Source organism: Heptranchias perlo, chromosome 36 (genome assembly GCF_035084215.1).
Source record: "Heptranchias perlo isolate sHepPer1 chromosome 36, sHepPer1.hap1, whole genome shotgun sequence".
NCBI lineage: Eukaryota > Metazoa > Chordata > Chondrichthyes > Hexanchiformes > Hexanchidae > Heptranchias > Heptranchias perlo.
The window spans coordinates 14,266,152-14,294,039 of NC_090360.1; the positions used below are offsets into that span (position 1 = coordinate 14,266,152).

A 27,888-nucleotide genomic window follows, 5' to 3' on the forward strand; every position below is an offset into this window, starting at 1 on the left:
CCAGTTTTGAGCTGCTAGTTCTATTCTGAATCTATCCCATTTAGCATGGTGATAGTGCCACACAACACATTGGATGGTGTCCTCAGTACGAAGATGGGACTTCATCTCCACGAGGACTGTGCAGTGGTCACTCCTACCAATACTGTCATGGACAGATGCATCTGCGACAGGTAGACTGGTGAGGACGAGGTCAAGTAGGTTTTTCCCTCGTGTTGGTTCGCTCACCACCTGCCGCAGGCCTAGTCTGGCAGCTATGTCCTTCAGGACTCGGCCAGCTCGGTCAGTAGTGGTGCTACTGAGCCACATTGAAGTCCCCCACCCAGAGTACATTCTGTGCCCTTGCTACCCTCAGTGCTTCCTCCAAGTGGTGCTCAACATGGAGGAGGACTGATTCATCAGCTGAGGGAGGACGGTAGGTGGTAATCAGCAAGTTGTTTCCTTGCCCATGTTTGACCTGATGCGATGAGATTTCATGGGGTCCGGAGTCAATGTTGAGGACTCCCAGGGCCACTCTCTCCTGACTATATCACTGTACCGCCACTTCTGGTAGGTCTGACCTGCCGGTGGGACATACCCAGGGATGGTGATGGAAGAGTCTGGGACGTTGGCTGAAAGGTATGATTCTGTGAGTATGGCTATGTGAAGGCTTTGCAAGGCATCTGGTTTTGTATGGCTATGTCAAGGCTTTGTAAGGCATCTGGTTCCACACCATTCTTATTCAGGCCTACATTAAATCTTCTGCCCTTTTTCTGGGGACATATGTTTGTGTTTGTTGGAACAGTATGACTGAGTAGTATTTTTCATTTCAGTATCACAATAGGGATAGCTTTCTCTCCTGGTTGCCCCAAATACGATAAACAATTCTTCACTGCCTGTTATTTAAGTGGAAATATTACAGGTTTGCTTTTCATTCACCATGGTGTTGCTACAAATAATAAAAAATATTAAAGTTTCACCTGCATTGCTCATTTGTCCTAATGGACAATCATACAATTTACATACACTTATGATGTAGCACTGGTACTCAGCTAAAATCTTAATCTCATTCTTGTCCGATGAGTGCTGGAAATGTAAGGCAAAACCAACGTACTTCAAGAAACATTCTTAGCTTGCCTTAAACTTAACGGGGATGTTTGTTCCATGCACTCCGCTGTATTTTGCCTTAAAAGCCTCAACTATCTCCATTTCATTTTTTTTGTTGCAGTTCTTGCACAAACTACTTCAGGTCATGCTCTCTTAAAATGCTTTCTGTTGCAGAGGTGTCAGACAGCTTGTTTTTATTAATAGCCTAATCATTTATTTCAATTGTTTTCCAAATAATGCCATTCTAGGTGCAGTAAACGAAGCTTCAATAGTTAAAGTTTCCAAGTAATATTTTGTTACTCCGTACATCGGATGCCATTTTCTCCTGAAAAGTGAAAGTGCAAATTGGGATGCAATCTTTCTGTTTTCATCAGTCTGTGAAATTGATATTAAAGAATAGTTATCTTCCTGTAGGAATTCTGCTCAAATTACTATCTCTCAAACAATTAATTTTTCATAGTAATGACTCAGTAGAGTTCCTGAACACATTATCGCCCTCTGGCATCCCACTGCACTGCCTTTTTTTCAAGTTAAATTCACAAAAAGCTGCTTTGTAATCTGATTCCTACAGCTGAAACTTGTACTAGTACATGCTTAATATCTTGTAAATTTAATCCACTTATCATTGATGCTGAGATTGCTACGGGTTTCCACAATCGGATGTGCATTAATCCCCCCTTATCTCTCATTCCATCTGACTCCAGTGTAGCATTTAGTTTGAAACTTTGCCAATTCCTCCATCTTACTTGCAATTGATATGACGATCAACATTCATAAGAACATAGTATATTGCCTTTTATCTTCTGCAGTCTGTTTTCTCAGTTGGACACCTCTATGTAGCTACGTCTTACATCTGCTCCTGATAATTCATTACCAGCAGTCTTAGATGGCCATCACTTTGAGAGGAATGGAGTATATCAAAAATTGTGTATCCCGAAGTACTGGATTAATTTACTGTTTCCATCATTAACTTTAAATTTACAAGGTATTAACTTAATTAACTATTTGTTTCTATACTAATTAACAACTTTAATTTCTTCTGTTTTGTTTTCTAATCTGGAAGCAACATAGTATATCAGACAAATTCTTCCAGTTTTAAAATTCCTGTGAAGAACTGTGACTTGGCAGGAATAACAGAAACATAGCTTTACCCCAGTGAGTGGAGGTGATTACAATATGGTAGGGTACAGAGTGTTCGGAAAGGATCGAATAGATAAGAAAGAAGTGGGTGTAGCCCTACAGATATACTTGGGAGACAAAGAAGGTTTTCAAATGTAAAGAGAGCAAAAGTAACACTAATAATTTACTACAGACTGCCAATTCAGAAGACGAGGGAGGACAGAATATTTCATGAAGAGATAAGGAGTATATGTGAAACAGGAAGGTTATAGTAGTGAGGGATTTCAGTTAACTAAATATAAATTGGGAGTGCCCAACTGAGAACTTATAAATATAGTGCAGCAGGGAAGCCATGAGAGATAGTTCTCAGCTCAATTTGGTAACGATGAATGACCCCACAATTTACAAAAATGTTAAAGCTACTCTGGGTGGTACTGCCCAGCATCAACATCCAGGATACAATTTTAAAAAAGACAACTACAAGGGATAAGGGAAAGAACTAAAACAGATTGGGGAAAAGTTTAACATCTCCATTGAGAGCAACAATGGAATATCTTCATAAGCGTACTGGAGAACATGCAGGACAAATACATACAAGGTTAGCAAGTGTAAACTCAAAAAATTACCCTAAAGGGATTAGCAAGACAATTCAAAATGGAATAAGGAAAAAATCATAAGTTTCACAGAGGCTGTAGTGAGAAGGGTCAGGGGGACCACTAGAAAGGATACTGGAGACTCCAGGAGCATTTCAAAAGCATGACCAGAGGGGCAAAAAGGAAATTGGAAACAAGTATAGCCACAGGTGCTAAACACAACAGCAAGAAATTCTTCCAACACTATTAGCAAGAGGACAATTAGGGAAGAGTTGAGTCTTAAAGGATACCAATATAGATGAAACTGAAGATGAACTGAGAATAGTTAAACAACTTGCTTTAAGTATTCACTTGAGAAGACTACAGTAACATATCTCTGGACAGACTTAGGAAACTCAAAAGAAACAAATCCCTAGGGGCAGATAGTATCTATCCCAGCGTACTAAGGAAAAGTAGGGAAGAAATTTGTCAAGTGCTGATAATTATCGAGTGTTATTGAATGCTGAAGAGGTTCCACGGGATTGGAAACAAGCTAACATAAAATAAGCACAGAAAATGCTGGAAGTACACAGCAGGTCAGTCAGCATCTGTGAAGAGAAAAGACAAGTTATGTTTTGGGTGTGTGCCCTTTATCCAAGGTATGTAAACTTGTTAATAACAGCCAATGACCTTGAGTATTTTGAGGATGTGATATTCTAGTTGGAGAACAGTTCTTACATTTCTCATAAAAGGATGCTGCTGAAACTTTTTAAATCCATGTGTAAGTTTCCTGGGGATGTATATACAAATGGTTTATTAAAAATAAGTTAAAAATGGTGATAGACTACTTGATTTGTAATTTGCAGTGATGAGTAGTATGGGTTATTGTGCATTTAATTTTTTGGGATGGGGGTTGCTGTTGTACTCACTACTGGAACTAATTTGCACAAACTACCTGCTGGAACCTTCACAAGGACTCCATGGTCTGTAGCAAGGTTGTGATGTTTATGTGCTAATGTAGAGGTTTACTTAACCTGCAAGGACACTGCTCAGGTACTTCCTGTGGGAAAAGTTGTCTGAATAGGTACATCCCAAAGTTAATTACAAGCTAATTGCTGAGGGAAATTTCTGTAGATTGGTAGCTGCTTATGAATCTCTGGCTCCTACCTTTGGGGTAAAATCAGATCATCAAGGCCCAAAAACCAGCAGCAAATGATTGGTTTTATTTTATACTTTTGACACCTTGAAGCTTGGCACCTGAAATGCGATGGACAGATGAAACTTGATGCAAGAATTTTTAATATAGAAAGATACAAATATTGATCTAGAGTCCTAGTAACTATCTGACGGGTGACAGCTGGTGAATGAGAATCTCTCCGACTTGAGTAATTTTTCTTAGTTTTCTAGTTATGTAGTGTGCCATTGAGAGAAGCACTAGTATATATTACTGTCTGTGGGTCGAACTGAGTTTTCAGGTTCTCAGTGATCAAAATAAGTGGCGTGTCTGTGATCTATTGGTGTAGAGACCCTTTGACCAATTACATTGTAGCAATAGAGACCAGTGTTGCCTCAATCATTTGATCATGAAGTGCTACAATGGCCAGCAGCCGACCAGCTACTTTTGTTACTGCTTATTCATGAGATGAGTGTTGATTCTCAGTTTTCGTTTGTACTTCATACATTGAGATTTCAAACCAGTGAACCCACCAACTCGTGTGCAACATCACCACTAATTTGCGAGCATATATATGTTGTTTCATACTATAAGGAGGTCCCTGCACCAAATGCATTTATGGTAGTCCAGGTAGATTCTGGTGAATTTGTTGAACCATTCAGTAATTTATAAGTCACCATTTGTCCTTTCTTAATTGAAACTATAGAATTATTTATATACCTTGAATTGTCCATAAAACAATGAATAATTAGAAAAGTATGGGTAGCACAAAAATAATATTTATCAGATAAGTAAGTTAATGTTTACTGTTACTTGGAGACAAAATGGCACTATCTTTTTCCCAACATAAGTGAGGCATGGCATTCAGACGTACAGACTTAATGAAACTTAAACATATTACCAAGGAGTAGCAATATAATAATTCATATTCACAGTTCAAATCCTGATAAAACATTTCTCTTGAATCATACATCCACGCTTATAAACCTTGCTTTGGTCTAATAACAGCTCAGTTTAACAGATTTTAAAAATAATTTTGGTAATTAAGGCAGTGTTTAAAGTATAAAAATGGTATTCTGTAGAAATGTTGTACGTTATTAAAATGCTAATTCAAAAAACATTTACCCGATAAAAAGCTATTCATAGTAATAAACAAAAAAAATCACATTTTGACAAAAGTTACAGTAAAAGGGCAATGTGATTTTAAACAAATTGAAGATGTAATACAAAGCTTTTCCCTTAAGGTTTATTGTTTAGAAGAACTCTAAACTGGATTCCTAGTGCTTCATTGTTTTTAAAGATGCAGGTTGTTCAAATATAGTCTTCGGTCTCTGTGAGGTCTTCCAACTGCTGATGTATCATGGATCTCAATGCACTGTATCTTCAAAGGAAGAATAACATTATGTCCATAACTGGTGTTGCTTTTACATATGATTTAAATTTAGGCACCTAACAGATTTTATGCATTGAGCTCACATTTTCTATTCAGGGATAAAACAGTCATATTAAAGATATTGCTGTTAGAAAGGGCAGTGACTCAGGAATCCCTATCGAGTATTAGTGCAGTTGTAAGTGTGTTAAATATTATACGTAACTTGAAATTATATTAGACACCCATAAAATTTCATGGTAATGCAAAATATTTTAGTTTTTTTGTTACTTTTTCCCTCCCCTTTTCAATGCCTTCGTGGCACATACCGTTTCCTGTCTGAGAGGATAGCAGACAACATGGTATCAATGTCACTTCTTGGAAAGTGAGAACAGTTCAATTGTATTTGCCCTCTGATTTTTCTTTCTTCCCCTTAAGGAAGTGCCTTGCCTGTACTCTGTGCCTCCTACCAATAGCCCGATTTGAGATACAGGGCACCTCCACTGTGTTCCTCCTACCATTAGCCTGGCTGAGGTGTGAAGATGAGGACATTAAGACCAATTATGGCACAGTCAGTACTGTCCCTGTTGAGATCACCTAATTTAGCATAGATTAGGGACTGAACCTGGGACCTTCCCGGTTTAATGGCTCAAATGTACACCATGCCTTTAGCCATTAAGGGAGAGGGAGAAATGACTATCTGTTTTTATAAATAAATGGTATTTTCTGATCTTCCCCTTTAGGGGGTTTCCCCATGCCACAAACTATCACCTCCGCAAAGGGCAGGCTTTAAAGGCAATACTGCTCAAAAATCAGAGCCTCGATTTCAACTTGCCCGGCAGAAACGGAACGCGCCCTGGTCGGAAGAGTAAAACGGGATGGGGTGTAAAAAGGGCTTCCGACCAAACCCACTCCGTTTCCGCTGGGCAGGTTAGGTTAAAATCGGGGCACATCTGTGAGGAAGTATGCAGGAGCACTCTGGTGAATCTGTCCTTGTGACTTTGCCTCTTGTTCCTGTGGGAAAAATGCTTCTCCTCTACTTGACTACCTGGGGCAGCATGGGAAGCTCAGTGTGTGTAGCTTACACCCTGTGTTTACCTGACGAAGGAGGAAGCCTCCGAAAGCTTGTAGATTTCAAATAAAATCGTTGGACTATAACTTGGTGTTGTAAAATTGTTTACCTGTGTTAATATGCATTGGAGTTTAAAGCCGCAATCCTGGCATTTGTGAAGGGGGTAGGGGGTGGGGAGTGAATACCGTTACATAGAGGGAAGCTGATGTTACAGATAATCACAATATTTAAAACAAAACACAGTGGACATGTGATGCAGGGGTATAATATTACACTAGCATATGACACTAAGGTTTCAGAATTACAACAAAAGCTAATCTGCATGTTCAGCTGCCTATAATTTTCAGAAATCATAAGTTGGTAAAGGAGAACTTGTCTGGATTGTATAAAACTGCTGACATCCTGCAGTATTTTTGTCATAATGTTTATTTATTATGCCACATCCATAACTGTTCTCCCACTGAAAACAATGGGTGTGCTTGAAGACATGGGGGTCAATTTTAGGATGGCCAAGCGGGTGCGTTCATGGCGGGTGGTTCCTAAAATTGGGGAATCCCGGATCAGGTCTGGAGCCCGGCTCCAACCCGCCCACTTCCGGGTTCCCCAATGACGTGAATCAGTGCGTGTGCAGCCCCTGCATGCGGGACTCCTGCCGGCAATTAAAGCCGGCGGGATGACAGTTCAGATAGTTAGGGAGGTACTTGAGGTCATTGACATACCTCATTGGGAAGAGATTTTAATAGGGATGTGATTTTGGACTCTCCTCAGCATGTTTCCCATGCTGTGGGAAACACTCCCTATTGTTGCAGACGTGTTTCAGTCAGCAGCCATTGGGAAATGCAGAGGATTCCTTGACAGTTGGGGGGCATACCTCATTCATTGCAGCAGGGCACTCTGTCACCTCAGACGAAGTTTTGCCTGCCACACCGTTGTCTCCATACTCAAAATTATTACATCATACCTTAAACTCTGCTGTCCAAACACATTTATCTACTTTGTGGACCCCCTCACACTCACACCGTCAGGATGGGAGGGTGGAGGTTCCATAGCTGCATTCATCACTCCATTGGAGGACGAGCAACATCACCAGCCTCGCTAGGCATGCCATCCACCCCCGCCACATGGAGCTACACAACACAGTACTGCGCAACAGGCACCTGCACAAAGTAGTCGTGCAACTACACATACACCCACTGTAGGGTGACCCAGTGGGTGGCATCAAGGGTGTTCATGGAGAACCTCATGAAAGGGCCTTATTCACAAGCCAGTCAAGAATGGCCAAGACGTGGCAGTAGTGGTGACAATATAATATGTAATGTGAGTTGATCAGAAATCAAATATAAATAAAAACCATGACAAACCCTCAAACACCCTTGTGCATCCCCTTCATGCTCACGACACGTTTGCCTTACGCTTTCTATTACACATACGTGATACATGCCCTGTGGCTGCTGCACAGGTAGTGGCAGGTGGGGTGAGACTGACTGTGAAAGTGATGCACGAGAGGGTGAGTATGAGACAGAGCCATGAGATTGTATGAGGATTGGGTTATGTGGTAGTGGTGGGATGAGTATTGGGGAGGTGAGGAAGTGCAGGTAAGATGAGGATGAGGGTTTAGTGGGTGTGAGGAGTGATTTGATAGAGTAGTGTTGGCAGTGCAGAAGGAGATGTGGGATGGGGGTGGTGATGTGGCAGACGGAGTGTAGGGGAATGAGTAAGAGTACTCACTTCAGCTGACCTGGTTAGGTCATTGAAGCGCCTCCTGCATTGTATGCAGGTGCGTGATATGTTGGTGGTGCTGGTGACCTCCTCTGCCACCTTGAGCCAGGCCTTCGTGGTGGCAGAGGCAGGCCACTTCCTCCCGTCTGCCGGGTGGAAGATCTCCCTCCTCCTCACCCCATCCAGTAAGACCTGGAGTGAGGCATCATTAAACCTGGGAGCAGCCTCCCCCCTGGGCTGCTCCATGCTGTAATTTTGCCTATTTTCTGCAGCATCAGCCAGTGGAGGACTGTCCCTTTAAATAGGCTCCTCCAGCTGACAGCCTATGATACGGGTGCGCAGTCCACCCGCGGCGCAGCTTTCCAGCGCAAAACCCGGAAGCCAAGGTAAGTGGCTTCAATTTACTTACGATCGCGTGCCAAACCCACCGATTTCACTGGGCGGGTTACCCACGCGCCCAGTCGACCCCCCCCCCACTGCTGCCAACCCGCCTCCCTCCTTATATCGGGCCCATGAAGTCTGCATCTTGCCCAGTTTCCTGTTTTCTCATCTTGTTTTGGGATAATATAGGCTGCATTTTAAAATAAATATTAAAACAATGAATAACGTGAAGTGAAACTATCAACAGGATGTATTGTGAAACAGTTAAAGCATTGCCTGCTAAGGCTGTTTTGAAATTCCATACCGATTTAGCCTTCACGCTCAACTGGAATTTTGAAATATTTTTTATTAACAGGCAGCATTGGGAGGAGATCATGTTTGGACCTCCCTGTACACCAAGCTGCCTTCTTGGTTAGATGGTCCGGTACAGCCCTGAACAGAGATGAGATGTTTACCTGACAGGAGGGAATGGGCATGGCTCACCAAGAATCCAGCTTACTAGGTTGGGAGGCTGCAATGGGGAGAAAATGCTTTTAAAATAAAGCTTTAGAAATAATTTTTTTTTTTATATAGGTGACATATGAAATGGAACATCCACCATGGTATCACCTTGGCTCAGTTGGTAGCACTCTCTCCTTTTGAACCAGAAGATTATGGGTTCAAGCCCCACTTGAAAACTTGAGCACATAACCTAGGCCGATCCTTCAGTACAGTAGTGAGGGAGTATTGCATTGTCACAGGTACTGTCTTTTTGAATTAGATGTGAAACTTAAACATAGCCTATGGCACAACTCAAACAGAAGCATGGAGTTAAATATTCCTCCCTCAACCAACACCACCAAAAACAGATCATCTAGTCATTCATCCCTTTTGCTGTTTATGGGTCCTTGTTCTGAACAAACTGGCTGCCTCATTTGCCTACATAACTGTGACTGCACTTCAAAAGTAATTAATTGGTCGTAAAGTACATTGGGCCATCCTGAGGATATGGTAAGGTGCTATATAAATGCAAGTACTTTCATTAAAAAGTCTTTAAGTACAACTGTATTTCACATTTGTCACAGCAAGGATTTTAAGCTTTAGCCTTGAAATAAGGATTGAAAGATCAGAAAACAATGTGTTCTAAGATTCCAGCTGGAGACCCTATTTGTTACAACAATCAATACTCACTACATTCTTTCCTGTACTTCTGATTTACATTGTGGAGGGATTTGTATTTTGTTAACAACTGTTACCATGGCAGAAGAAAATTTAAATTAATTCCCTTTACCCATTGGACTGAGATTTTCATTCGTCTTCTTTATGCTGATTTAAAACGATGTGCAATAGACATGCGATGTGCAATTTTCCTGTAATCAGCTGCATTTTGCTGCCAGCTACAATAATGACATTGCAACATCTTTCATTCATCCTGTGAATGTGCCATTGCTCAATTCTCAGTTTACCAGAGAGCTTGGTAAGAACTAAAACAGCAGCAAGTTAAAACTCTGGTCTTATTTTTTGCAACCTTTTTCAATCACTACTACCGACATGGAGAGAGGCATTTATATCCACCAGCATGAGAATTTTAAAAAGGTGTTGTGATAGGGATGGAGACCCACAGCGTGTGAAAGGACACCAGTTCAAGTCCCACTCTGCACCGTTCCCAATTTGAGCTGTGCCATGCAGGGATGAACCAAATAGATTCTCCCAGCATGGGGCAGATGAGAGTCATGCTTGATTAATGTCTGGAATCTCAAGGTGACCGATTATAGGGTTCAGTGGCAATGATCTAGGAGCAAGCTATGCATCAGCTCTCGGCTTCAGGCATCATGCCAGGCAGGCAAGGAGTCGCAGAAAAAAATACAGGGAAAAAAGATAACTTGATTATATATAAAAAAAAAGAAAAGATTTCCCACTTTCTTTACCTCAAACAGCTTCACGACCAATTCTGTTAAGATTAGCAAACTATCGACAAACTAGTATGTCTGGCATATACTATATTAATACTAATAGACAGAAAGGACTAATGTCTAGGTTGTAATATAATCTCTGGAATCAGATGATATTTACACACTGCTTGAACTTTGCTCTTACTGTTCTTGACGTTATCTGAGCCCTTCAATTAGATTGCAACGTTTAACCACTCTCCACTATGCATTATTCTGGGGTTGTTTTACAGTAGACTCTTTGACAATTGTGAAATGTTAAGTATTATTTGTACTTACTTTACAGTTAGTTTGTTAATTTCCCTTTCTTCCTCTTCCTTCAGTTTTTCAACAAAGCTATCGAGGACTGGCATTTCAAACTTAATATACTGAGCAACCTTTGGAAAAAAATCATTCGACACATGCAAATCAGATATATCATCAAGCATGAATCAGGGATTAAAATGCAGACATTTTAAACATCACATAGCTTACATCGTAGGTGACCTCTTCACCGAGATCCTTTTCCATCAAGAATATTCGTGCTATTTTTTCACAGGGACCATGCAAGATCCGTGATATAAGTGGGTATTCTGAATCTTTTAATTTTGTTCTTTCTGAAACAGGAATAACAAATTTAGTTTTATGGTTTTGTCTAATTAATGGAGCCAATTATCTCGCACAATATGCAGCACAATGAAAAAATATTTGATACATGAAAAATTGGGCAACATATTTTATTGCTCCCAGTATATATGACATACTGTGATTATTTTTACATTACCTTCACTAACAATATTTCACAGACTTTCTGTCTCTTTGCTGACTGAGAATGATGAATGGCAATCTGTTCCTATGTTTCTGCCATAATCTTTGAAAATGGCTGCTGTTAGTGACTTGGCTAATCTTTTTTCCGCCGACCTATTCCTCACCAAGGGAAGGCATCCTGCCACTAACTGGCAAAGTTCAAAGATCTTTTTTGACCTCACCATCATTACACTCCTTGATTAGACAAGAGTGCCTTGTTAAATGAGCAAACTATTATTTTTTCAAGTACTAGTCACTTGTTACACAGCATGTTCTAATTGGGAACTCCCACCATCTTGAGGTGAACATTATTTAATATGTGGAAACAATAATTCAACAGCCTGGAAAGGATGCTATTGTACAAATGCTTACGGCAGTTGTATCAAATTCCTCTGCTTTCTCAGATGTGTTATCCAATTTATTTAAATCCATACATGCAGCATTTCCAGCAGGAGTCACTAAATAGCGATCAACAGCAGGAACCTTGTAAGACTGATTCTTCCCCTAAGCTCTAGCCTAGGCGTGCTGAAACCAACTGCAGTGCCCCTACTGAGCCAAATTTATTGCAGTATGTTTAGTGGGGTCATGTACACTACTTTGAGAGGGACTAGAAGAATTTTTAAAAGGTCCTTTGTTTCCTCTGCAATGTTGGCAATACTTATTTCAACAGGTAAACATACCTCCACTTTCATGGACAACATACAGAGCAAATTCATCTGCAATATTTTCCACCTATAAAACACATCAAGAAAATCAGGTTAAATAAAGCAGAGCTCAGTGATGGTAAGCTGGGTTTCTGTCCTGTCATAAAATGATTTGTATTTTCTGATACTGATTTCATATACCTGCTCTTCATTCACACAATCAGTCCTTGAAAATCTTAGACACTGCTGACCATTTTCTTAATGATTTTAAACATAGTCTAACCTTATACAGTAGTTTTTCCACTTTTCAAACACACAATAAATCATGCTGCATTAAAATAACCGGGATAAGGAGGGTTATTATTTCATGCACAGTGTAGATTTGAATGCTTCTATGATGAAATGTGCCCTTTTTATTGTATTTTACTTAATGCAGAATATATAAATTCATCACAACAAAGAGTTGCAAACCAAGTTATTTTATAAGTAATCTGCCAAGCTTTGAAATATTTCTACCATTTTATATTTAAAAGTATCTTATCAACCAGCAATCCTTAAATTCATTTTTATGATCTCTGTCCAAGACTATCAAGTGCTACCTGAACTTCTCATCTAATAATAGACCATTTAAAAAAGTTTCTCTATCATATTTTTAATTTGCATATATACTGGCCTCACTTACCCTAAATTTGTTGAGCAGTAAATTCAGTACTTGTGAAGTGTTCATGCTACTATTCACTCGGACATTGGTCACAGACCCATAGGCTGGTGTAAACACGGATGTCTGAAGATCAAGAAAAAAAGATTAGAATTACTGTACAATGAAAGAAGCAAGACGTTTGAAAAAACTTTGTCAACCTTAAAGTAAGCCATGAGTTAGATTGCCTTTCATCGTCTCCTTTCTCGAAAAAACTACATTTTTTTCCCAGCTTTCTTCACAACACAGTCCTCTGACCCCAAGGATCAGTGTAATAGTTGTTCTGTGAAATGCATCCAGGGCTTGTGTCACAGTGGCTAGAAATGAAGACCACTCATGATGTGTATCTGACCACTATACAGTTTAACTATGACTTTTTCTGACTTGTACTATCTGTTTTGGCTATACAGTTTAACATTCTATTTATTTTATTGATTGCTAATCCACAGTCATTGAACATGAGTGTCTCACTTACTAAAACGTTTAACCTCTTTCTATTTCAATACCATTCAGAGAGTCTTTATTTCACTTCTTTTTTCATTCTATGTGCAGTACTTTCCACTTAACCTTATTAAATTTCATCTGCTATTCTGTCCATATTTTAAAGTTGCCTCCTCACATTTGGCCATCCTAGTTTGATAAAATCTGTGAATTTGACCAGTTTGCATTGAGCTTCTGAATCCAAATAGTCAATGTAAATTAGAGAACAGTAAAAGTCCCAAAACCAATCCCCAAGACATCCTATTCAGCACCTCATCCCACCATAACATAATTCTCCAGACAAGTATCATAGTAGGTACAGCACAGGAGGAGGCCATTTGGCCCATAGTGCCTGTGCCGGATCTTTGAAAGAGCTATCCAATTAACCCCACTCCCCTGCTCTTTCCCCATAGCCTTGTAAATTTTTTCCCTTCAAGTTTTTATCTAATTCCCTTTTGAAAATTACAATTGAATCTGCTTTCAGCACCCTTTCAGGCAGTGCGTTCCAGATCATTACAACTCTCTGCAAGAAAAAATATTTCCTCATGTCACCTCTGGCTCTTTTGCCGATCACCTTAAATCTGTGTCCTCTGGTTACCAACCCATCTGCCACTGGAAACAGTTTCTTCTTATTTACTTTATCAAGACTGCTCATGATCTTGAACACCTATCAAAATTTCCCTTAACCTTCTATGTTATAAGGAGAACAATCCCAGCTTCTCCAGTCTCTCCACATAATTGAAGTCCCTCATCCCTGGTACCATTCTAGTAAATCTCTCTGCACACTCTCTAAAGCCTTGACACCCTTCCTAAAGTGCAGTGCCCAGAATTGAACACAATATCTGCTGCTTCCTGCCTTTCAGCCAATTTATTAACCATTCTCAGTGCTTTAAGTTTAAATAGTAGCCTTTGGTGAAGAACTTTGTCTATTGTTTTCTGGAAGTCAAGGTTAGCCCACTCGGGATGTTACCTCTTCAAAAAAAATCAAGGAGGTTGGTGTGAGAAAAAGCAATGTTTTGTCCATGGAGTATTTTTTTTGTTCTTTTTGTTCTGTTATCTTTGGGGTTAAAACCAAGTTCACTTAAAGAAATAGCCCACTCTGGCTGAAGTACATCAGTACCGGAACAGAGATGATACATTTGTAAATTTTTGACATGTTATTACTCCATTTAAAATCCCTTTGCCATACACAGTTGCCCCAGAATAAGGATATATCGCAGTGGTGAAGGTGGAAAAGGCATACGAAGTGCATGACTACCACAGCAGAGTCAGCTATGTGGGCATGATGGCAGAGCAGTGCTTGAGGAGGTTAAGACTTACTAAGGCGATTAGGACTGAGATGTGCCACCTGGTCCACAGAGACTTGCAGGAACAGTCAGCCATCTGTAGCACATAGCAACAATAGTGACCTTCACTGTCTTGAACTGTTATGCCACAAAAACCTTCCACACATTCAGAGGGGTCATCTCTGAAGTCAGCTGCTTTGTCTGTCGTTTGCTCTTTAGATACTGATCAGGAATAGGAACCACAGATGATTTATTTTCTTCTCCCTATTTGAGGGAAGCGAAGGTTAACTTTCATATCCACCCCACTGCCCGAGTGGAGATTAGGTAATGTAAGAAATAATTTGACATTCATATCGTGCCTTTCACATCCTCAGGACATCCCAATTGCTTCACAGGCAATTAATTTCTTTTGAAGTGTAGTCACTGTTGTAATATATGGCAGCCAATCTGCACACAGTGAAGTCTCACAAACAGCAATAATATGAATGACCAGATGATCTGTTTTGGAGGAGTTGGTCCAGGCATTAATATTGACTAGAAAACTGGGAGAACTCCCCTGGATTTCATCAAATAGTGCCACAGATCTTTTACATCCATCTGATCAGCTGGATAGGACCTTGCTTTAACATCTCATCTGAAAGACAGCACCTTCAGGGATGCAGCACTCCCTCAGTATTCCATTGTCAGCCAGGATTATGTGCTTAAGCGGGGCTTGAATCCACAATCATCTGAAGTTCTGCCCCAAAAAGGAGCATTCTAGTTATTACGCATAGGCACTAGCAGATTCAATAATAACTTTCAAAAAGGAATTGGATAAATATTTGAAGGGAAAAAATTACAGAGCTATGGGGAAAGTGCAGGGGAGTGGGACTAGTTGGATAGCTCTTTCAAAGAGCCGGCACAGGCACAATGGGCTGAATGGTCTCCTCCTGTGCTGTATGATACTACGACACTTTCTGCATGAATGAATTCTGAAAGAATGATAGATTGTAAAATATACTAAAGTGAATTCATTTTATTAAGTTTTGTAGTTTTGTTGTTGTACATGTTTCATGCGTTTTGTTTCCACACCCTTTTTTATACCTTGTGTGTTGTGTGGACTTCTCCATGAGGGTTATGGACATGTCCTACTACTGGTGGGTGGCTACCTGGACATTTGAGGTCTCAGAATCCCTCCGATATGTTTGCCCGTAACTATTTTCCAAAGATTGAAGATAAAGGAATAGAAGCAACAAAGGGCTGGGCACAGAAATTGGCATAACTAAGAACTAGACACATGGGAATAAGCACACTGAAGAACTAGACATACAGGAATGGGCACTCTAATAACTGCAAGCTGGTAAGTTACTTTTGTTTTACTAGGTTGACACTTCAGTGCACTCCTGAGGGAGTGCTTCACTGTCAGAAATGCTATCTTTCGGATGAGACGTTAAACCAAGGGAAAGATCTATTGGAAGAAGAGCAGGTGAGTTCTCCTGGTGTCCTAGCCAACAGTTATCCCTCATTCAACATAATTAAAACAGAATATCTGACCATTTATCTCATTGCTGTTTGAGAGACCTTGCTGTCTGCAAAGTTGGCTGCTGTGTTTCCCTACATTACAACAATGTCTACACTTCATTAGCTGTGAAGTGCTTTAGGATGTCCTACAGTTGTGAAAGGCACTTTATAAATGCAAGGTTTTTCATTTTTTCTTCTTAGTAACACATAAACCAAACTAGTACAAGCAACAAAAGTTTTTGATCTGATGCACTTAATGAAGCCTGCAGATGGCAGTCTTGCTTCCCTTGCAGTTACAGAGCTGTATAACAACAAAAATGTGAGCCAGCGAAAATAATATTTAAACATAACTGCTTCATTCATCTACCATGGTTCTGGATTGTCTTGGGTCGTCGACCATTTCTGAAACCCAATTTTCAACTCCGTTTTTAGGTGTGAGTGGGGCAGCAGCGTGCTCAGAATTGGAATGCAGAACTTGCTGCCCCGATCCTGTCGCCATTCTGCCCACTGCCATTTTGATTGGGGCCTCGAGATAGGCAGCTGAGGCTCTTACTGGAAATAGGTGGGAGCCTTATTATACAATGCAAATCAGGGTCGTAAGCTGGCAATAGGACCACGATGCAATTTTCAAGTATCAGTGGGCTGTGCACACTGCCCAGTAGTGCAGTGGAGGAGGCCTTCCAAAAATGGAGCAGGTATGTTTTTTTTTGCAAATTTTGTGGGGCCAGGAGGAGCATTAATTAGGGATTGCTGCACTCCAGAGATGAAATGGCAACTTTACAAAATTATGCTTCCTTGATAAAAGTGTAATATAACTGAGAAAGACAGTTTATAGAGGACATGACATGGTATAGCCCTGAGTTCAGGCACTTTTCACACATTAAAAAGAGATACCTCTTGCGAAATGACGTTTTATTTCCTTCCCCCTCCATTCCCCAATCTGCCCAGGCCACACACCAACTGCAAGCAAGATAGGGAGTGAACAACCTGCTTTTAGGTCTCTGCCAATGTTCATCTAAGCCACCTACTGATAAGTGTGTGAAAGAGAATCAGTAATGATTCACCCAGTCATTTTCACTCCATCTGCCCCCTTTGTGGTGGTGTATCTGCCTTCTGCTTGTTGTCTCTTCACAATGATACAACTTGGGAACTTCGCACATGGAGAATTACATAGTACCCACTCTGTGGTACCATGCGTTTGGGCACCTACCAGTTATATTATCAATTTTTCTGCAGAGGTTTGGAACTTTATTAATAGAGCTAGTTCTAGAATCAAATTAAACTTCTTAACCAATACTCTGGTTATATCTCTTAAGAAATATAAACCTTCGTTAACTTTTACACTTTCTTGTCCCATTTGTGTTTGGTGCCAGAGCAATGTTAACTTGATATTAAAGGGAAAAAAAAGATTTGCATTTATATAGAGCCTTATTACATCTCCAAGTGCTTCATATACAATGAGTTACTTTTGAAATGCATTATGTCAGCAAAAGCAACAGTAATTTTACATTCGGCTAGATTCCACAAATAAATTAATCTGTTTTAATGGTATTAATTGAGGGAAATACTCTTGCTGTTCTTTGAATACAGTTGTGGAATCTTTAATAACCACCTGAACCACTGAACAGGTAGTCGGTGCCTTGATTTAATGACTCATCTAAAGAACAGCACCTCCAACAGTGCAACACTCCCTCAGTAATGCACTAGAGAATCCGCCTAGATTATGTGCTCAGGTCCTGGAGTGGGGCATGAACACTCAATCTTCCGACTCAGAGACGGATCGCTACCACTGAGCCACACCAACATAGTGAAGAAGCAATCTTTAGTCATTCACAGTTGGCATCAAATTGACTTGGTTACCAAGTTAACCAATTTGAAACATTTTTATTTTCTTAATGTACCTTGTGATTGTAAAAGTGCCCATTGATGGAGAATCTGTGCCGTTTTATACGTTGATTTTCACCTGACGTGCGATATTTTGTTCTGCGTTGTATCAAAGAGCTGGCATCACTTTTGGTTCGCATGAGCTGTGGAACTTCATCTTCAGAATTGTTGGTATCAGACTCTGTGTAAAAAGAAAGACTAAATAGTAGCTAGTACAGTAAGAGAGCAGCCTTATTCTACAGCTCTCGTTACACCATAGAAGATAATGATTTTGGGAAGAAATTAAAAAAGCCATAAAAAAAAAACCTTATTAAAGGTGTCGGTAGAATCAGTGGTAGCACTCTCGCCTCTGAGTCAGACGGTCGTGGGTTAAAGTCTCACTCTAGAGACTTGAGTACATAATCTAGACATTTCAGTGCGGTACTGGGAATGTTGCATTGTTGGAGGTGCCGTCTTATCTGGTCATTATCTCATTGCTGTTTATTTGATATTGCCATGTGCAAATTGGCTGCCGTGTTTCCCTACATTACAACAGCGACAACACTTCAAAAGTACTTCATTGGCTGTAAAGCACTTTGGGACATCCCGGGGTAATAAAAGGCACTATATAAATGCAAGTTCTTTCTTATAAGATTTTAAAATAAGAACTAAAGCATTTTTAATGGTGTTAAAATAAAGCATTGAAAAAAACCAAGAGTCATTTATAAAGCCATTTGCTGAATATAGAATCATAGAAAGGTTACAGCATGGAAGGAGGCCATTCGGCCCATCAAGTCCGTGTCAGCTCTATGCAAGAGCAATCCAGCTAGTCCCACTCCCCGCCCTATCCTTATAGCCCTGCAATTTTTTTCCTTTCGAGTACTTATCCAGTTCCCTTTTGAAGGGCATGACTGAATCAGCCTCCACCACCCCCTCTGGCAGTGCATTCCAGATCCTAACCACTCACTGTGTAAAAATGTTTTTCCTCATGTCACCTTTGGTTCTTTTGTCAATCACCTTATATCTATGTCCTCCTGGTTCTTGACCCTTCTGCCAATTGGAACAGTTTCTCTCTATCTACTCTGTCTACATCGTTCATGATTTTGAATACCTCTATCAAATCTCCTCTCAACCTTCTCTGTTCCAAGGAGAACAAATCCAGCTTCTCCAGTCTATCCACGTAACTAAAGTCCCTCATCCCTAGAATCATCCTAGTAAATCTCTTCTACACCCTCTCAAAGGCCTTCACATCTTTCCTAAAGTGCGGTGCCCAGAACTGGACACAATACTCCAGCTGTGGCCGAACCAGTGTTTTATAAAGGTTCATCATGACTTCCTTGCTTTTGTACTCTATGCCTCTATAAAGCCCAGGATCCTGTATGCTTTTTTAATCGCTTTCTTAACCTGCCCTGCCATCTTCAACGATTTGTGTACATAGACCCCCGGTTCTCTCTGTTCCTGTACCCCTTTTAGAATTGTGCTCTTTAGTTTATATTGCCTCTCATCGTTCTTCCTGCCGAAATGTATCACTACGCATTTTTCTGCGTTAAATTTCATCTGCCACATGTCCGCCCATGCCACCAGCCTATCTATGTCCTCTTGAATTCTATCACTATCCTCCCCACTGTTCAATGCACTTACAAGTTTTGTGCCATCTGCAAATTTGGAAATTGAGCTCTGTACACCCAAGTCCAAGTCATTAATATAGATCAACAAAAGCAGTGGTCCCAGCACCGATCCCTGGGGAACACCACTGTATACCTCCCTCCAGTCCGAAAAACAACCGTTCACCACTACTCTCTGTTTCCTGTTACTTAGCCAATTCTGTATCCATGCTGCTATTGCCCCTTTTATTCCATGGGCTTCAATCTTGATGACAAGCCTATTATGCGGCACTTTATCAAACACCTTTTTAAAGTCCATATACACTACATCATCTGCATTGTCCTCATCTACCTTCCTGTTACCTTATCAGAAAACTCTATCGGGTTAGTTAAACACGATTTGCCATTAACAAATCTGTGCTGGCTTTCTCTAATCAATCCACACTTGTCCAATTGACTGCTAAATCTGTCTCGGATTATCGTTTCTAAAAGTTTCCCCACCATTGAGGTTAAACTGACTGGCCTATAGTTGCTGGGTTTATCCTTACACCCTTTTTTGAACAAGGGTGTAACATTCGCAATTCTCCAGTCCTCTGGCACCAGCCCCATATCTAAGAGTGTTTGGAAGATTATGGCCAGTACCTCTGCAATTTCCACCTTTACTTCTCTCAGCAACCTAGGGTGCATCCCATCTGGACCGGGTGACTTATCTGCTTTAAGTATAGCTAGCCTTTCTGGTACCTCCTCTGTCAATTTTTAGCCCATCCAGTATCTCAACTACATCTTCCTTTACTGAGACTCTGGCAGCATCTTCTTCCTTGGTAAAGACAGATGCAAAGTACTCATTTAGTAGGCCAGGCCCCTCTGCCTCCATGAGTAGATCTCCTTTTTGGTCCCTAATCGGCCCCACCTCTCCTCTTACCACTCGTTTACTATTTATATGCTTGTGGAAGACTTTTGGATTCCCTTTTATGTTTGCCGCCAGTCTATTCTCATACTCTCTCTTTGCCCCTCTTATTTCCTTTTTCACTTCCCCTCTGAACTTCCTACATTCAGCCTGGTTCTCACTTGTGTTATCAACTTGACATCTGTCATACGCCCCTTTTTTCTGCTTCATCTTACTCTCTATCTCTTTTGTCATCCAGGGACCTCTGGCTTTAGCTGCCCTACCTTTATCCTGCGTGGGAATGTACCTAGACGGTACCTGAGACATCTTCTCCTTAAAGGCCGCCCAATGTTCGATTACAGTTTTGCCTGCCAATCTTTGATTCCAATTTACCCAGACCAGATCTGTTCTCATCCCACTGAGAACAGATCTGGTCCTCCTCTAATTGAGTATTTTTACTTTAGAGTGGTCCATGTCCTTTTCCATAGCTAATCTAAGCCTTACGATACTATGATCGCTGTTCCCTAAATGTTCCCCCACTGACACTTGCTCCACTTGGCCCGCCTCATTCCCCAGAACCAAATCCAGCAATGCCTCCTTCCTCGTTGAACTGGAAACATACTGGTCTAAAAAGTTCTCCTCGACACACTTCAAAAATTCCTCCCCTCTTTGTCCCATATATTATTACTAGCCCAGTCCATATAAAGCCAGTTTAATATCAATCCCCACCTGAATTCTGAGTTGTGTATGCTTCATTACTACAATATATGTGCATGTATCAGTACAACAGGCAGAGCCGTCCAACAGCAGATCCTAGCAGTACACATGAGTGGGACTAATTGGATAGCTCTTTCAAAGAGTCGGCACAGGCACAATGGGCTGAATGGCCCCCTCCTGTATTGTATGATTCTATAATAAACTGTTCAAAAATGTAGTTATGATAGTAACAAAATATTCAAAATTAAACTTCACCAATTGGTTCCAACCATGTAATTGTATCTTGATTTTATAATATTACATCCAGTATTGTTCTATTGGGATGTTTAAATATAGAATTGAACATGTGCTGTTTTTTTCTGACAGAAAAAGTAGCATAATAACATTAGTCAATAACCAGGATTTCAAAAATTACAGAAAGGACATCAAGTGTTAACTCATTTAGCTGTAAATTCCTCTAGGGTAGCATGTGTAATTAAATCGGGATTGGCTATATTTTCTATCACATCCTGCAGTGTATGGTTTCTGTGCCAAATCTATTTTCCTTACTGTAAAGGTTCCTGGAGATTTTTTGCATTATTGTCCCATCACTATCTTTGCTTACCTGCAGTGCTGCTACTGTTCATGTTTTGGGCAGAGTCATCCTTATTATTTGATTCATTTTCGGCTTCAGATGAGCTGGTATTTGACAAGGTCTGTGACATTGTTCCTTTTCTGTAAAGGTTAATATTAAAAAACTCAGAGCAGATAATCAGGAGTCCATTAAAATAAAGTTATGAATGAAATAACATAACCAAAGGCGTAATATGGATCACTGCATGTCATGTTATAATTTGTACAAAACAAGTAAGTGAATAACATTAAGAAACTCATCTCTGTCAATACTGATAAGCAAAAATTTTCTTTGAAAAATTGGGAGTGAAATACTTTTGTTAAATAACAATGAATACAATAAAGCCATTTCTTTCACAGCCATGAATAGCAGAATAGTTGTAATTATTCCTGTTGCTGTTTTGTTCCTCAAGAATCTTAGAGGGTTTTTAAATCCGCCAACACTAGAGAGAAATGTTTGGAGTGAGGTTTAAGTGAGCAAGAGTGAGACTGATCACAATTTACATCATAGAGCATTTTCAAACCGTATAGGACAAAGCTCATTCCAGACGAAAACGACTTGATGCCCCTGATTTTCCTGATAGCCCCGTTTTCAGGGAAGGCATCCACCTAGTGGAATCCCAGGAAAATGACGCGGGAGCTGTTGTGACATTTACATAACATTTAAATGCTTCTGGCTGTTTTAGGTGGAGCCTCCTGACCTTGCTGGAGATATCCCAAGAAATGCACGTCATGTGCCAACAGGTTGCTGTTATGGGTCCCCAGCCCTTTTCCCTCTTCTTAGAATTTGGTGTAACATGGGGATTAGGCAGAGGAAAATCAGGCCCATTATGTCGGAATCTCAGGATCCAGATTTCTTTTAAAATTGGGACAGTGATATAAGATGTTTTGGGCAGCATCAACATTCTTTTTTCTTCTGTTCATTTCAGCCACGTCTTAAAAAGTACATTTTTGTGGAATCCAGTGGGGGCTGGGTAAATCATTCAGGAGCTGGCTTGAAAGAGTTACTGGGGCTGGCTGTTGGAGAACTGAATTCATCAGTGGCAAAGATACAGTTATAAAGCAGGGAATGAGTCAGCATCAACTCTCAGCATCAGGTTCAGTAACCTTCTCAAACCAATATCCCCCATGGTATGTCTTCAGCACTCAATGCTTAAATAAAGGTTAGGTAAATCATTCAATTCGAATGGACAGAGCAAAATAAAAACGATGATAACATTAATTATATTTCATTGTAACTATTTGTTGAAAGCGGTCCTAATGTTGAGAACTCCTCTTTAATAATAACTAGGCTCTATCAACTATGCAAAGAAGCAAACGAGAGAGAAAGCTTTATGCAGGCGGCATGGTAAGAATGATGGTTTGTTTGAACTCATGAGGCTGAGTGGTCATGTTGAACATGGTAAGACTTAATTCAACAAGAGATCCATAGTTAATTCTACTCTTTAAAGATGAGAGTGCCAATGTAACTGGGCATTTTAGGTCAGCATTTTTGTGTTTCTTTTTTGTACAAAACAAAACTCAATATTACTGATCTTGTAAACCTCATATTGCTAATGGCACAGCATCATATATAAGCTGGGTGTGCTGCAATTATACTTCATTTGTCTCCCACACAGTTTTAATACAAAAATAAAACTACTGAGAACTATAAAAAAAATTGATGATTACGTGACCAACTTCTTAGTGACAAATCACACTAAGACGTACATACCAAATAACAGATTTATGGGAGAGAGTTACATGATTGTATTGCAATCCAGGATTCGTAGGACATTAAGGATCCCAAAAATTAAGCTTGAGCAGTTTGCAACCATCCATAACCACAAAATAAGATTAAAGCCATTAATTCCTGTCAACATGTTTGTTATATTGTAATGTGTAGTTTTAAGTTACAAAATATGAAATTCAAGCATCTTTATGTAACAGGATTAATGAATGAGCACAACTATGAAGTTAAGGTGGATTAGCATGGGATACAGTACATTACAATGAGTCTGAAGGAACACTCATCAAGTGACAGATAATGTGGTATTACAAAGTTCTCCCCTCTGGCAAGTTACCAGTTTATACACTGTTTATCATAGCAGACAGATTATGGATAGATGGCATGTGTTATATGGTGTTTCTTTCATTATTGTTATTTTACTAATCTGTTGTGTCATCAATCGGTATCTTAGCCTATTTCTATCCTTGCCAAGCCTTCATGCTCTTTACATTTTGTGTGTCTTGCATATACCAACTTGCTTTATTTTCATTTAAGAACAAGAATTTCACACCACCTCTGAAATTTGCATTGGCAGGTATTTCAACAACACATAAGGAACTCCAGTTTAGGGTTGTTGTGATACCTTGATGCTTATACACAGGAAGCTGTTACTAAACAGATGTCCAGTCACAGTTTAAGTGTCATCAACCAAAACAGTGCAGCAAAAAAACATTTATCCAAATTAGCTAAAACTCCAGATTGCATTTCCTTGTATGGATTCAATATTTTGTTTTAACACAAACTACAATACTGACACATACAATGTGCACATAGTCAGAATTGTACATAAAATCAAAACTGAGTAATCAGTGATTCCAAATTATGAATTATGTTTGTTGAATTCTGTACTGCTTTGATGGGTGGAATGTCAGTGCCAGAAAAGAAAAATATTGGAGCCAATTTCACCATCAAGCACTCTCTCAGATCAGGTGCAGCATTGTTCAATGAATAGCAAAGTCCTGCTAAGTGTCAGTTTGACTCATTTGGGAGCATTTTGCCTGAGTCAGAAAGTTATGGTTCAAGCCCCACTCCAGGGCTTGAATAACATTATCTAGGCTGATACTTCATTACAGCATTGAGGGAATGTTGTGTTGTCAGAAGTCATAATGTTTGACAGACTAACAGCCAAAGGCTAGATGAGATAATACAGATAAGGCTGATGTTCCCTTGGGTTCAAATCCTACTCCAGAGACTTGAGCACAAAATCTAAGCTGACACTCCAGTACCGTCCTGAGGGAGTTCTGCACTGTCGGAGGTGCGGTCTTTTGGATGAGACTTTAAACTGAGGCCCCGTCTGCCCCCTCAGGTGGATGTAAAAGTTCCCAAGGCACGATTGCGAAGAAGAGCAGGGGAATTCTCCCTGGTGTCCTGGCCAACATTTATCTCTCAACCAACATCACTAAAACAAATTATTTGGTCGTTATCAAATTTCTGTTCATGGGCCCTTGCTGTGCGCAAATTGGCTGCCGCGTTTCCTACATTACAACAGTGACTACACTTCCAAATACTTCATTGTCTGCAAAGCGCTTTGGGACGTCCTGAGGTTGCGAAAGGCGCTATATAAATGCAAGTTCTTTTTTTCTTCGATATAGGTCATTAAAACAAAATAACTTTCCCAGCTCTGATCTGGGAATCTCTTCTGCTCGCGCTTAAAGTAAACTCGTTACAAATAAACTCAAATGTTTTCAACAATTAATTTTCACCGGTGTGAATTTGGACACACAATTCTGTATATCATATACAACCTGGAGATGTGCCAGTTGCCAGTCCAATTCCCTGTAAATGGCATGGCATTTCCCATCTTCCACCACAGACGGGGATTTTGGTATTAATCCAGATACTAAAAAGTCTGTGTTTTGGGGGGAATCGTTAACAGATCATAGAGGCAAAAGTGCAACTTTACTTCTGTTATTTGTGAGAAAGGTGCTGATAATCAGCTCAAAGTTTTGTTTTCTTAAGTATAAGGAGATGTTTTTAAACTACGCTCTTGAAAAAGCTCCAAATGGCACTGATCGATTTTCTTTGACTGAACCTAAGAAGCAGGTTACAGTGATACCAAATTATAGGCTTGAGCCGATAGCAACCCTATGCCTATAAGTGATTGTTTTAGCATTTCTTACTACCGGGAACATACTCTTGCATAGCAGTTAAAACATTACAGAAATAAAACCAAAAATAAATCCATAATGATGATTCCCACTTCCCCACACAATGGAAAATAGAACTAACACAATACAACACTCCATCCGCTCAGATCAGCTCACAGAAAAAGTCTTTATAATTTCTTTGGGTTGTATATTACCTAACAATTCATTACTAAATTTGATGCAAAGAGGGTATTTGGAAAGCTTTGCCTATTGAAAGTCAAGGCTAATGAAAGTTTAATATATATCATGCAGCCTGGGTCACACTATGGAACTTTGGACTGCTGCATGTGTTTTTTCAATTAAAACAATTAAGGGCAGGTTTTCCTCTGAAATTGCACTGGTTTCCAGCAGGCAGGGTTCAGAAAATTGGGCGGGAAACTATTCCATCAGCTCTTTTGTGGCTTGTTGCCACTTCTGGGACTTTCCATTGGAAGTGATGGCAGGTGTTGAATACTTCCTCCTTTCATTATGGGTGGGCGTATTCAACTGTCATGTTAATAATGGGAAAATGTTATATGGCATATTTCCCATCATTAATGCCCTATCAATGCTGGGTGTTAGGAATCCTGGTGACCAGCATTGCTATGGCTTATGGTGGGGGATTTAACATTTAAAGCCTTCCCTCCCAGGGAATACAATCGATTATAAGGTGACCAAATCCATTTCCTCTGCATGGGAATTTTGAACTTTGTTAAAAATGTTTTCTTTTTCTTCAGGTGCCCTTGAGACAGCTGGCCATGCTCCGAGTTCCTGGTGTCTGCAAAAGCAGTGGTTTCCCACCTCCCCCATGGCGAGCTCCCTGATGAAAGTGGGAATCTTGGCAGGAGCATGCCAGAATTACGTACGGCCAGGATCAATGCGGCAGAAATCCCATCCTGCCAAAGTTGTAGCGGGATTACACCCAAGAGGGAAATTCCACCCTCTATGTCCAAACTGCTCAACATCATTTATTGTTGCTTGCACCGCTGGTTGTATTACCGACTTCATAAAAATAAAACTTTTTATGGCTCACTTGTACAAGCAGGTCTGTTGTCCTAATCGTAGCAGCTTGGAGCCTGAGAAATAGATACGCTCATTATCATCGTGCATCTGAAGTCTTATTGGTCTTCTTAGGCCCCAGGATATGTTCAGAAGGCCCTCAATGATCAGCTCCAGATCATCCTAAAGCAAAGAGAAAAGTTCAGAATCAGAAAACTGAGGTGTGATTTGTCACCCTACAAAATGGCAATCGGCAATTTGAAAAACGACAGGGTACGGTTTTATGTGGCCATGGGTCCTCGCAAGAGTTGAAGTGCAGCAGAGACTCTTTGTTTTGAGGTGCTTGGCACAAGAGTTGCTGGACTCGAGTTCCAGACGAATGAAGCTCATGTGCAACTGCAGTGGGGTTGCAAAATAAAAAATTACTGGAGAGCATTCCTTGAAAAACTGTGGGTGCTCAGCAGCTGTTGCTGAATTGGAGGAAACCTTGCTTGCCTAGATGAATGAAAGAAGGCTAGAATAAGTTGAGGTCAGCATCACCAAAGTTAAAGTTAATGAATGGCAAATTATTTTTGTTTTATTTTTGTAAAATACCCCCTGCCCCCACTTTTGGGAGAATAAAACGTGCATTCTACACCAAAATATATGCTTTTTGACACTGATAAACGATATATACTTCAGGGGATTCCATGCAGAAGTGTTTATTGGAATCATTTCATTCTGATTTGAAGGATGTATCTGATTAAAAGAGCAGAATTTGTCTCAACGTACTGGCCTGGGTTTTCAATGGTCAGTAATATTACTGCTGTATTGGTTTTAAGGAATTTCCCTGGCATCTGACAGTTATCGAAAGAATGCACATTTTTAAAGCACCATATCATGTCTCAAAGTGCTATACATACAATGAATGATATTTGAAATGGAGTCACTGCTGCTATATAGGTGAATGCGCCAGGACCATTTTGCACAGAGCAAGCAATGGCCAGTTAATCTATTTTTGATGATGCTGGTTGAGGAGAAACGTTGACCAGGACACTTGAGAACTCCCTGCTCTTCTTTGAATAGTACCAATGGATCTTTAACATCCATCTCAACAAGTAGACTTGATTTAACTTTTCATCCAAATGATGGTAATTCCAACAATGCAGCTAAAGTGCACTGAATTACCAGCCTTAATTAAGTGCTCAAGTCCTGGAGTGCAGCTTGACCTCAGAATCTTCTGACTCAGCTTACTGAGCCAAGGTGATAATGGATGTGGGTGGAATGACTGTGTGGGTGGAACAGGATAATTGGGGCAATGTAATGAAAGGAGAAGTAACCTTTTTCACTGTACCCCTTCACCACACATGTTTAGTTTACCAAAACAACAACTGTTACAGAACTGGAATCATGTTCTCTGCGGGGCAGCAGTCCACGCATGTATATGTTTGCATAGTAATTGGGGATTAGGGGAAGTTCAATAAAAAATGTCCATTTTTTTTACATCCCTCTCGCCCACTGCTA

At 40.2% G+C, this 27,888-nt stretch overlaps 1 protein-coding gene and 1 long non-coding RNA gene across 5 annotated transcripts in view; one reads left to right on the forward strand and one right to left on the reverse strand.

Annotated features, from left to right (window-relative positions):
* Nucleotides 1-26,427, forward strand: part of LOC137304123 (uncharacterized) — a 30,231-nt gene extending 3,804 nt beyond the window's left edge. Inside the window, exon 2 of the long non-coding RNA XR_010958516.1 lies at nucleotides 26,124-26,427. This is a non-coding gene — a long non-coding RNA (uncharacterized lncRNA). The remainder of the gene's footprint in view (nucleotides 1-26,123) is intronic.
* The window catches only part of rassf4a (Ras association domain family member 4a), a 212,149-nt gene continuing 188,260 nt past the window's right edge, over nucleotides 4,000-27,888 (reverse strand). For 3 of the 4 annotated variants that reach the window (XM_067972601.1, XM_067972603.1, XM_067972600.1), the window contains 8 exons: nucleotides 26,420-26,568; nucleotides 21,485-21,594; nucleotides 17,712-17,875; nucleotides 12,530-12,631; nucleotides 11,884-11,935; nucleotides 10,892-11,013; nucleotides 10,697-10,794; nucleotides 4,000-5,329 (listed from right to left, as the gene is read on the reverse strand). In XM_067972601.1, the coding sequence (XP_067828702.1) occupies nucleotides 5,260-5,329; nucleotides 10,697-10,794; nucleotides 10,892-11,013; nucleotides 11,884-11,935; nucleotides 12,530-12,631; nucleotides 17,712-17,875; nucleotides 21,485-21,594; nucleotides 26,420-26,568 (867 nt within the window). In that variant the 3' untranslated portion in view covers nucleotides 4,000-5,259. Of the gene's footprint in view, nucleotides 5,330-8,944; nucleotides 9,001-10,696; nucleotides 10,795-10,891; nucleotides 11,014-11,883; nucleotides 11,936-12,529; nucleotides 12,632-17,711; nucleotides 17,876-21,484; nucleotides 21,595-26,419; nucleotides 26,569-27,888 lie in introns of those variants that run through there. The other variant, XM_067972602.1, reaches the window with a different exon arrangement.